The 10,681-nt window shown below is 38.1% G+C and overlaps 2 protein-coding genes across 2 annotated transcripts; one reads left to right on the top strand and one right to left on the bottom strand.

The window, feature by feature from the left end:
* Nucleotides 1–560: 560 nt before the first annotated feature.
* ppp1r15a (protein phosphatase 1, regulatory subunit 15A) lies at nucleotides 561–4,383 on the bottom strand. The gene is made up of 4 exons (XM_058394854.1): nucleotides 4,166–4,383; nucleotides 2,726–3,629; nucleotides 1,434–2,252; nucleotides 561–936 (listed from the first exon to the last, which is right to left on the bottom strand). Exons 2-4 carry the CDS (start codon nucleotides 3,611–3,613, stop codon nucleotides 859–861), a joined length of 1,785 nt encoding a protein of 594 aa, XP_058250837.1. The 5' UTR covers nucleotides 3,614–3,629; nucleotides 4,166–4,383; the 3' UTR covers nucleotides 561–858.
* Nucleotides 4,384–6,288: 1,905 nt separating this feature from the next.
* LOC131356047 (leucine-rich melanocyte differentiation-associated protein) lies at nucleotides 6,289–10,579 on the top strand. Its single transcript, XM_058394798.1, has 5 exons — nucleotides 6,289–6,406; nucleotides 7,488–7,726; nucleotides 7,938–8,117; nucleotides 8,232–8,309; nucleotides 9,285–10,579. The coding sequence occupies exons 2-5, from the start codon at nucleotides 7,548–7,550 to the stop codon at nucleotides 9,427–9,429; spliced, it is 582 nt and encodes a 193-aa protein (XP_058250781.1). The 5' UTR covers nucleotides 6,289–6,406; nucleotides 7,488–7,547; the 3' UTR covers nucleotides 9,430–10,579.
* Nucleotides 10,580–10,681: the final 102 nt, after the last annotated feature.

The following is a 10,681-nucleotide window of genomic DNA, read 5'->3' on the forward strand; positions in this document are numbered from 1 at the left end:
CTCTTTCAAACTACTATTAATTCTTCTCTTAATATAATGCACCATTCAAGTGTCCATTTCTAAAGCTACTGGGTTTGCTATGAGCTTACTTTTAATGTTTTCTTTGAATCATTTGACCTCATATGTGGAATATTTCAGTGCATGTGTGTGACGGTTTACTTAATAGGTCCCGGAAAGCTGACAAGTCGACACACATGACAGCCTTTACGCTTCCTGCTTTACAACTTTCATGTTTGGTTTCCATTTAATCTGTGGATCTTAAACCAATCCCCAATCAGATGGTCTATTATTTTGCTTTATGCTAGCTTGCACAACACATGGGTTAGAACAAAAATGTGGATCATCTAGAGGGTCCTGTTGGGAAAAGTGTCACATTTTCTTTCAAATAGTTACAGATAAATGCTAACCTGAGTAATGTGCATTTATGAATATTCCACTCTGCATTCTTACTCGCTGCTTTCCTGGTCGGTCGTTTCTGTCATGTTTAGGTCAAATCCCAGTACTACCAATCTGGTTTCTTGAGCAGAACACGTTTTAGATGAAAGCACGAGGCAAATGAGCAAATGTAAAGGTCATGGGTTTATTCACCAAAAGAAAAGTGATTCACAGTGCTGTAACTTTAGTTTGTTGAGGTAAATACATATAAAACAAAAGTCTTTAAAATAGCTGCCATAAATTTAAATAAATAAATAAGTAAATGGATTGCCGTCAGTGAACTTCTTAAATGCTATCAGAGTGGCTCAGTAGTCTGTCCAAAACTCAGGCTCTGTGCTGAGCTGTGAGACACAGGCTGATGATCTCTCCAGCTTTCTCCACTCTACTTTTGAAACAGTCTCGATCTCTCGCCATCTCCATCCATCACAACCCATCCCGTGCTGCCTGGCTTGCACAGCCCCATGCCTCGAGGGTGTGTGCGGTCTCCTCACTAAAACGCACCTGAAAACGACAAATTCAGATTGAGAAACAAATGAAATGTAAATAAATTAAATTAACATGTCAACATGGTGCAGAACAAAACTCAGAAACCTCTAAGTGGGGTTAGTAATAAACTGCATGATGCACATTTTACATGTGTTTGAGTGCACAATTTAAATACATGTATTCGTTATACAAATTGTGCGTTTGTCTATGTCTATTTGAGCCTCATCATCGAGTGTGACATTTTAAGAGGCTGAAACATTTTTTGTAGTCAAGACTTGCACACTGTGACTTGCACACTGTTGCATCACTATTCTCAGCATATAGCACTATGTTCAGGAATTTTCCCTGTAACCAACACTTAATACTGCAAATATTCTATTTTATTTTGATTGAGATTAATATACAAGCTTATAAACAATCATAATCACTCAATTCTTACATCAAAGTATCTACATTATGGCCACATGATTACATACAATAAACCCATGATGTAATATTGATGTAATGCACACCTTCTTAGCGTTTCCCTTTGTGCTCTGTTCAGGAGTGTGATCCTCAACCTCTCTGGCTGTGGGGTTTGAAGGTGTGTGGTTTGGTTGAATCTCTAGTGGCTTTATTTTGATTCCAATAGAGCAGGAGAGGGAGAGTGGATTATAGGGATCACTGTTGTTCAGGAAGGACTCCCACAACGCTTTGTTCTCTGGGGACATCTCTGAATCTTCTTCATCTGACCAATCAGAATCCTCTTCCTCATTCCATTCTGAATTATCTTTCTCCTGATGACTGAGAGCATGTTCCTCCTCCTCCTCCTCATCATCATCACTGTCTGAAACCTTTACTCCAGTAGGGCAGGAGAAGCAGAGTGGATGAAAGGGATCACTGTTGTACAGGAAGGACTCCCACAACTCTCTGTTCTCTACGGACATCTCCGAATCTTCATCTGACCAATCAGAATCCTCTTCCTCACTCCATTCTGTATTATCTTCATCTTGATGACTAAGAGGAAGAGGTTTCTTCTCCTCATTATGATCATTGTCTGAAGCACACACTTGGTCTTCAGTAGGGCAGGGGATGGGGAGTGGATTGTAAAGATCTCTGTTGTTCATGGAGGACTCGTACAACTCAGAGTGGCTCAGTAGTCTGTCCAAAACTCTGGCTCTGTGCTGAGCTGTGAGACACGGGCTGATGATCTCTCCAGCTTTCTCCACTCTCCTTTTGAAACGGTCTCGATCTCTCGCCATCTCCATCCAGCACGACCCATCTCGTGCTGCCTGGCTTGCCAAGCCCCATGCGTCGAGGGTGTGTACGGTCACCTCCTCACTGAAACGCACCTGAAAATGACAAATTCAGATTGAGAATTTTTAAGAAATAAATTAAATATTTATTTAGGGTTGGTAATAAACTGCATGATGTTGAGAGCGGACATCCTACATCTCAAATAACTTAGTTTTCTTTTCTTTTTTTTTTAAAACTTTTACAGCACATATGAATTACATGTGTTTGTCATACATGGATTTGACATTTTGATTAACTGAAATCATGACATTTGTGTAGTCAAAAGCAGCCAAGTTGGAATTAAAGGTCCTTATCTGTGACACAGTGTTGCATCACTATTCTCAGCATACAGCACTATGTTTCATAATCTTTCCCTAGAACACTTAATACTGCAAATATTACATTTTATTTCGGTTTAATTTAATACCCAAACCTAATATTAGTCATAATCACTAAATATCTAAATATCCAGTCTTGCCACATGATTACATACAATAAACCCATGATGTAATATTGATGTAATGCACACCTTCTTAGCGCTTCCCTTTGTGCTCTGTTCAGGAGTGTGATCCACAACCTCTCTGGCTGTGGGGCTTGAAAGTGTGTGGTTTTGTTGAACCTCTGATGCCTTTATTTTGTCCCCAGAAGGGCAGGAGAGGGAAAGTGGATTATAGGAATCACTGTTGTTCAAGAAGGACTCCCACAACGCTTTGTTCTCTGGGGACATCTCTGAATCTTCTTCATCTGACCAACCAGAATCCTCTTCCTCACTCCATTCTGTATGATCTCTCTCCTGATGACTGAGAGCAGGTTCTTCCTCCTCTTCCTCCTCCACATCATTATGATCACTGTCTGAAACCTTTACTCCAGTAGGGCAGGAGATGCAGAGTGGATTATAGGGATCACTGTTGTTCAGGAAGGACTCCCACAACTCTTTGTTCTCTAGAGACATCTCTGAGACGCCATCATCTGACAAGTCTTCTTCCTCACTCCATTCTGTTTCACAGTTCCTATGATCATCCTGCTTTTCAGACTGACACTCAAGCCAGTCTGAGAGCAGGGCGTCCGCCACTGCCAGCTGATCCGAATGGATCGTTGCCTTAACAGTCATTGTGGTCATTTTGATTTCACTGTCCCTGGTCATGACCACTGTTTCTCTGGTAAACAAGAAAAACATGTTTGTGCTAAGTAACTCTGTAACAGTCATACAGTGATGTATGACTTTCCTGAAGACCTCACAAAGGAAAAAGCAAATGTTCTGTAACACAACATGCACTGACTTTTCCCTGTATGAGCCGAAGGGTCGGATTTCAACTGTCTTTGTCATGGCGGGAAAAATATCAAGCTTCACCAAGGACGGTTGTTTTGGCCTCCAACAAGGGAATAGATAATGCAGAAGGGTTGAAAATGATCCCATTGCGGTCACAATTACTCTGGAAGAAAACACAATGTGAAATTACTTGGGGGGGAAAAGTAAACATTTTGGCAGGGGAAGGGGGGGGGTTCTTGTAAAGGTGTAGAAAAAATGATGTACTTAAAAATATTTTAAAGAACATCATATACTCTGTTGTTGAATGAAGATATTACAGATCATAAACAGCCTCCATAATACATGTAACCTTTCATATATTCCTTTTGATATGATACAGCTTTAAAGAAGTAAATCTCGAGAGGGGGAAAGGTCAAGAATCGTGTAAAAACCCTCTGTAAGAGTCATGATGTTCTGACATTTGTGTTCTTTATCTGTTTAGATCACAGTCTGGGAAATGTTTAGAGTAAGTGATATCACGCAAGCCTACGTGAAATGAGTCACGGTCTCGTTAGGCACGTACGCTGCGTGGTTACCAAGGCTTCCACACAAAACAGGAAAAGTTTTCGGGCATCTCTGGGATATAGTGTAAACAACATTACGAATTTTCTACTGATCTGATTTGGACAAAACTGCCAACTAGAAAAGAGCCACTCTTACCTCTGACCGTTCAACCAGTTGCCTGTCTCGCGCTCCAGTAACGATTTCTAGCTGAAACTCTAATGTTGTCCAAATGACCGACAGCACTCGTATTCCGAGAATAAAGCAGGTCCATAATGATGTAATAATGCCCCGAATATCTGTGTTCCGTCATGAAGTTCGAGCTCTAGATTTCTTGCGTCTGTATCCTGATCAACTGTGTGCATTACTTCGGAGCGACGCAAGCTGTTTATATACATAACGACCCTGACGTCAGCGAAAGGAGGCGGAGCGACAGGTTTCCCCCACCACCCTTTCTCGAAAGTGGGAAGCCGAAAGTCACGTGACCGTGAATGTTTTCGTGACGTTTTGAGATTTCTCTCACAGAGACAGCAGCGTGGGGAGGATTGAGGCAGTGTTTCGTCATACTCTAACATGGAAATTCATCGAAAAAGAAAATTCCCAGCCTGGGAGAGACAAGAAAACAAAACCACTCACGCATATATAATAAAAGTAACGAAAGTAGAATGAGCAACAGCAAGGGATATGCCGAGAACATAAATATGCTGTTGTTTATTTGTTTGTTTTTATTTGTTGTCATGTACCAGAGCTCTGTTCTATACTCTCAGCATCTCTTTAGTCAATACTGTAATGAACCATTTTATTTACTGATTTAATTAAACACTGTAGAAGTGAGGCTGGACTATTATGTAATGTCCAGAAATCAAAAGTGAAAACAAAAGCAAGCAGGACCAAAAACAAACAAACAAACAAACAAAAAAGTCTTGGGCTATACATAACCCATACCGGCACTGATAATAATAATAAACAACATTACTCGTTAAAGATTATGTTATTTATTTGTTTGTCTTCTTTTTTTGGTGCCAGCATAGTTAGAGCACTGTAAGATGTAATGTTCCTAATGTAATAGTCCTGATAACTGTGCAAACAAATAAATAAATAAATACAGAGAGTTTAGAATTGAGGCTAGATTGCGTCATATCCTAACATGGGAATGTAATTCAAAAAATGATCAGAAGGAAAAAAAAATCTATGGATACATATGGAAATAAGAACACTAACACTAAATAAAGAGAAAAGGTAACTGAGAATAGTAAGTTAAATGCAGTAGAGCTGTATTTAGTACACATTGGAGGTTAATATTCCTGTATACTAGATCAGAAGTAAATTATTCAACAAATAAGAATTAGCTAAGTCTGTGAAAAATGCATCCAGCCGATAGATAGATAGATAGATAGATAGATAGATAGATAGATAGATAGATAGATAGATAGATAGATAGATAGATAGATAGATAGATAGATTTTGGTTTATATTTATACTTTATTATTGAATGTTCTTACTCTTAATTAATTACAATTAATTATTAATTTTTTGTTTCTTAATTTTTTTTATTTAGACCTGCTTGGTAAAAAATTTTTCTGATAGTCTGTTTTTCTGTCATTCAGCTCGGGTATACTGTATACAACACATCAATCAAATGGGCTCCAGTCATTTGAGTCTAACTTCCAATCAGCTTCACTGATGTAGAAAACAACTCACAAATCTTGCCAATTTATCATCTGCTCTGACCTTCTCACGCTCAATATGTCAAGATTTAATATGCGAAATGAGGCGTCTCCTTCATATCACATCAGTGCAGAGATGAAATGACATTTTAGACAAAACCACGTAGCCACTTTCATCATCTTCTTGCATTTGTTCTCAGTAGAGTTTGAAGATTTTTATTTCTTATGTACACAGTTATACAACTTGCAGTGAAATAAAAACCTGGCCAGTCCTCCTAGTCTGTTCATATAAATAAAGTAAATTTCAGAATCTAAGTAAAAAAAAAAGAAAAAAAAAAAGAATGGATAGTAATAATAAGAAATAAGAGAATAAGAAGAAATAATAAAAATATGGTGTGTTACCTGCAGTGTTCTCATTAAATAATATTTACAATATGATACCTAATTTAATACTTAGCAGTGTATGATAATATTATTGGGCAACTGCTTAAACCACCACTTAAAAACTGCTAGAGTGTTGATAAGCTTCAGTGAAATATAATCCAGCATTTGACCTATTTCTGTGTACCACTAGCCAGAATAAAGGGTTAATAAGCAGTGTAATTATCCAGATCTTGTGATCCTGACTCCAGACATGAAAGAAGGCCTTTATGCGTATAAAGAAGACATTCAGCACACACACACTCAGGCATTGTCTCAATACACAACCTACTGAGGAACCCGGCTTACATCGGTGAGCAGCATTTTGTTCATTCAAAAACAATGCATACTTTTTGTACATTTTATCCTATGGTTGCTTTAATCCACTAGTGTAGTGTATTAGTGTGTATATGCATGGGCATAATTCACTTTTAAGTTAATTACTGATGACAACTTAATCCTGATATCAAACCATTCTTCTTGTGGATAGAATGCACCCTGATAGGTTTCAGCTTTATAATGGAAGATGAAAATAAGCTACATTTATATATAGTGAGTTTGTCAGTTTTATCTCCATATCCAATCTAAGTTTTTTAGAATATTTGCTTGACAGTGTGTATGTTTATGAACCCCAAATAAGTAGCAATGCATATTGAAACTGGACTTTTCAATCCTATTGCAAACTGATATGACACGAAGCAAGGCATGAGCTCTAAATCATTTGCAGATATCACTCTGCTGTTTAGTTGTAGCCAGTGCTCTTAGTACAAAGTTAAAAAATACTAAGTCTGTTGAGAAGTCAACCAGTTTAGTACATGCCTAATAGTAGTAAAGCAACATTCTGAAAATGCTTCACCAGTCCATCAGTTCTTCTGTGAGATTGGGTGGCTGAGTGATGCAAATATTTACAAAATTAAACAATATTCCAAACATATAGAACCATGTCAAACTAATACTTCTAAGAATGACTGTTTTCGAATTGAAATTAAAGACATAGAGAATGCTATGATGCAATACATGAATATGCACACTATAGAGAAGTGTCTCAACGTCACAGGAAATTATTTGACTGCTAAAACAGGTGGAAATTCTGTGTGCATGATTAACTGTGATATACTGGAAACCTACTTACTGAAGGTTGTGTGATGAAATGAATGATGGATTTTGACCTGCTTTGACTGCATTTCCTTTCACCTCGCAAAACATGCCTGTAAACTACCTCTGGGTGTGAAAATGTATGTGCTTATTGTGTTGTATTGTGTTGGTGTACCATCCAGGCTGTATTCCTGTTTCAGACTCCAGATTCAGTGTGACCCTGACTAGCATACTGAATAAATGAATTAATCTACTACTATTAATGCTCCTGAGTAAATTGGTTGTGCGTTTTTGTATAGAGTGTCATGCCTGGTCTGGTCAGCTGATCAGTGTTTACTATGTGACCGGGGGCTGAGCGTATGGAGGTGTGTGAGAGTAGTGTACTGGAGCCAGGGGCCCCAGGGAGCTCTATTGTAGAGCCAGGGCTGAAGAGGCTCTCCTTTGCATACCAGAGCCTGCAGGAGATTCCTTATGATGTCATTCTCAAACAACGGGACACCCTAGAGGTCCTGGACCTCAGTTATAACCTGCTGGATGAGTATCCTTTACTGTGCACTTCTTACCATGTCTGTAAATAACTGAATTATATATCAAACGACAGTATAAATCAGGTATTTAATGCTCGTTCGACTCCAAACATCATTGTATTTTACACAGGACTGTAACACAACCACAAACCTTCTGGAATGAGGATTTGACACAAGGTCCACCTCTTATCACATTTTGCCTTAACTCAACCATTAACGGAGCCCAGCTCTTCTGGGGGAACTGGACAAGCTGAGTACTCTCATCCTGGATGGCAACAACTACAGCACTCATGTCAAGTTCCCCTACATGCCAAGTCTCACTACACTGTGGATCAACAAGAACAAAATAAGCAACCTTCCCATTATAGTTGAAGAGATACGTTGCAAGTTTCCCAATATCAAGTAGGCAACGTCTGGTCTGTTTCTGTAATAACAATGATTAATGATATATAAATACATCTCAGTGTTCTTTAGTCTCAGAAAGATGCTGAATATGTTCTTGTTGTCTGATTACAGGATACTTAGTATGATGAACAATGAGGCAGCACCCAGTTACTTTAATGGAGGCAGCCTGACCCAGTACATTGATTACAGGTAAATAAGACAACCAAAAAATTCCCATATAAAACAGCTAGCTTTTTAATGTGCTCAACTACGTTACCATCCTGATAACCATTGGTTTGTTTCAGTGATTTAAAGATTAAACAAGATACACAATAATAAACAGCACATGACTTCAGATGTGTATACTACTCCCCCTAGTGGTCATCATGTATACAGCTATGCTCTTCTTTCCACGTTTAGATAGGCACAGATCCTTCTAATATAATTATAACAAAATATTATATAAGAATATAAACACTGTTACAGTGAAAGAAGATCCTTTAAAATACTGAGACAGGAAAATCAGTAGTGTTTTGCAGTAATTTGATCACATCAGTCATTTTCACATTTTCAGATGGAAGTATACGAAATTACACTTATATTTAAACTTGTTTTTCTCGAACTCTCAAACTCAAACAGTTTCTAGATTACTTGTATTCATGAAAATTTACATATGCATTCTCATTACTTTTTAGATGCTTACTGCAGATTTTATTTTCCCCAAATGCTAATAATACTGTAGTTGGATCTATGTTAGATTATCCTCTAAAACAAATTGCAAAAAGGTGCATACTATGTTTAAAAGTCTGTTCCTGTTAAATACACAGGGAAATTAACATTTTGATTCTGACATCAAATTTACACATATTCATTCGAATGCAGCCTCATTTGTATGAGTTAAATCTGTTTGGAAAAAAAGTTCTAATACAATCACTTGTAAGAATAGCAGCAATCTACATGACAGAGATATTCACCTGCACTGTGTGAAAAATTATGTATTGATGAAAGTATGTAACTTGTATGTCGAAAAATCAGGTTTCACTTGTCTTGCCATTGCTTACATCAGATTTAAATGGGCTTAAATGTCAGGATCAATGTATTTCTCAACCCTCAATAGACATTTTTTGGTTTTGCAACTATGGTTATGAAACATATCATCCTACTGAGTTCAAGCTTATTTTCCAGGCAGTATGTTATCAGTCAGATCCCCAGTCTGGAAGTGCTGGATGACACAGAGGTGCAGGAGAAAGAGAGAGCACAGGCCAGGAAGACTTACAGGATGCAGAAGAGCAGAGATGGTAGTAAAAGGAGGAAGGAGCTCCATCGCTGACAGTTTCTTCATCTAGCTGATACTACTGTGCTCTACGACAAGCTTGACCTGTTCCTTTATTGTTACCAAGAACTACCCATGCAGATAAACATGAACTAGCTCACAGCTGCATGGTGGTGATATGGAATGACACTAAATCTAAACAGATACAAATGCATGATAACTGGTTTTACACTTGTACTGTTTCTCTCTTTCTTTTCTATAATGAATGTTGAACAGTATGAACAAGTACAAGTATAAAGCATATATATATACAGTTTGGGGATGGCCCCCTTCCTGACTTCAACCCTACAGAACAGGTTTGGGATGAATCAGAGCGGAGGCTTTGAGCCATTCCAAAACTGGGACGTCTGCCTTTACATGCACATGAACTTAATATGGAGTTGGCCCGCCCTTTGCAGCTATAACAGCTTCAACTCTTCTGGGAAAGCTTTCCACAAGGTTTAGGAGTGTGTTTATGGGAATTTTTGACCATTCCTCTAGAAGAGCATTTGTGAGGTCAAGCACTGATGTTGGACAAGAAGGTCTGGCTCGAGAGTCTCTCAAATTCATCCCAAAGATCTTCTATAAAGTTGTGGTCAGGACTTTGTGCAGGCCAGTCAAGTTCATCCACACCAAACTCTCTCATTCATGTCTTGATGGACCTTGCTTTGTGCACTGGTGTGCAGTCATGTGGGAACAGGAAGGGGTCATCCCCAAACTGTTCCCACAAAGTTGGGAGCATGAAATTGTCCATAATGTCTTGGAGTTCCTTTTACTGGAACTCTAAATGCATACAATAAAATTTGGAACTTATATTGATGTTTTTTTTTTATTGAAAACATTTTAAGCAATAGCCCACTTTTTAGTATTTTTGTTTTTTTGGCGATGAAGAAATGAATAAAATAGGCCTTCTATGCATTTACTTATTGCTGTTTTCTGTTGTCACATGTTGATTTCTTCATTTAATCTACTGTTTCTTCTTGTACAGTATAACTTACTTGATTCCTCCAACCGAACAAGAGAGGGTTTATTTTATTTATAGGTTTCAATGTGTATTCTAAAAAAGACCATTTAGGCGCAACATGCAATCAAATAGGCGTAAAACTAATTACTTTGGTCCTCGCTGACAAAGAGCTGAATCATTACCGTATTAACGTTTAGCAGGATTATTCGTCGTAGAGTTATATTTTAAAACACAATTGCACGCCTGTATGCTTGTATCCCTTTATTAGTGCACATATGTCGATTTTAGCTGTTACGACCTAACACA

The sequence above is a fragment of the Hemibagrus wyckioides genome, linkage group LG07 (genome assembly GCF_019097595.1).
Source record: "Hemibagrus wyckioides isolate EC202008001 linkage group LG07, SWU_Hwy_1.0, whole genome shotgun sequence".
Taxonomy (NCBI): Eukaryota; Metazoa; Chordata; class Actinopteri; order Siluriformes; family Bagridae; genus Hemibagrus; species Hemibagrus wyckioides.

What these genes read in the sequence shown, in the direction of transcription:
- ppp1r15a (XM_058394854.1), bottom strand. Translation starts at nt 3,613, where the DNA reads ATGGGATCATTTTCAACCCTTCTGCATTATCTATTCCCTTGTTGGAGG. An exon ending in CAAAGGGAAGCGCTAAGAAG is followed by an intron (nt 2,253 to 2,725) that starts GTGTGCATTACA and finishes TGTCATTTTCAG; the next exon opens with GTGCGTTTCAGTGAGGAGGT. An exon ending in CAAAGGGAAACGCTAAGAAG is followed by an intron (nt 937 to 1,433) that starts GTGTGCATTACA and finishes TGTCGTTTTCAG; the next exon opens with GTGCGTTTTAGTGAGGAGAC.
- LOC131356047 (XM_058394798.1), top strand. Translation starts at nt 7,548, where the DNA reads ATGGAGGTGTGTGAGAGTAGTGTACTGGAGCCAGGGGCCCCAGGGAGC. An exon ending in AGTTATAACCTGCTGGATGA is followed by an intron (nt 7,727 to 7,937) that starts GTATCCTTTACT and finishes CCATTAACGGAG; the next exon opens with CCCAGCTCTTCTGGGGGAAC. An exon ending in TGCAAGTTTCCCAATATCAA is followed by an intron (nt 8,118 to 8,231) that starts GTAGGCAACGTC and finishes GTCTGATTACAG; the next exon opens with GATACTTAGTATGATGAACA.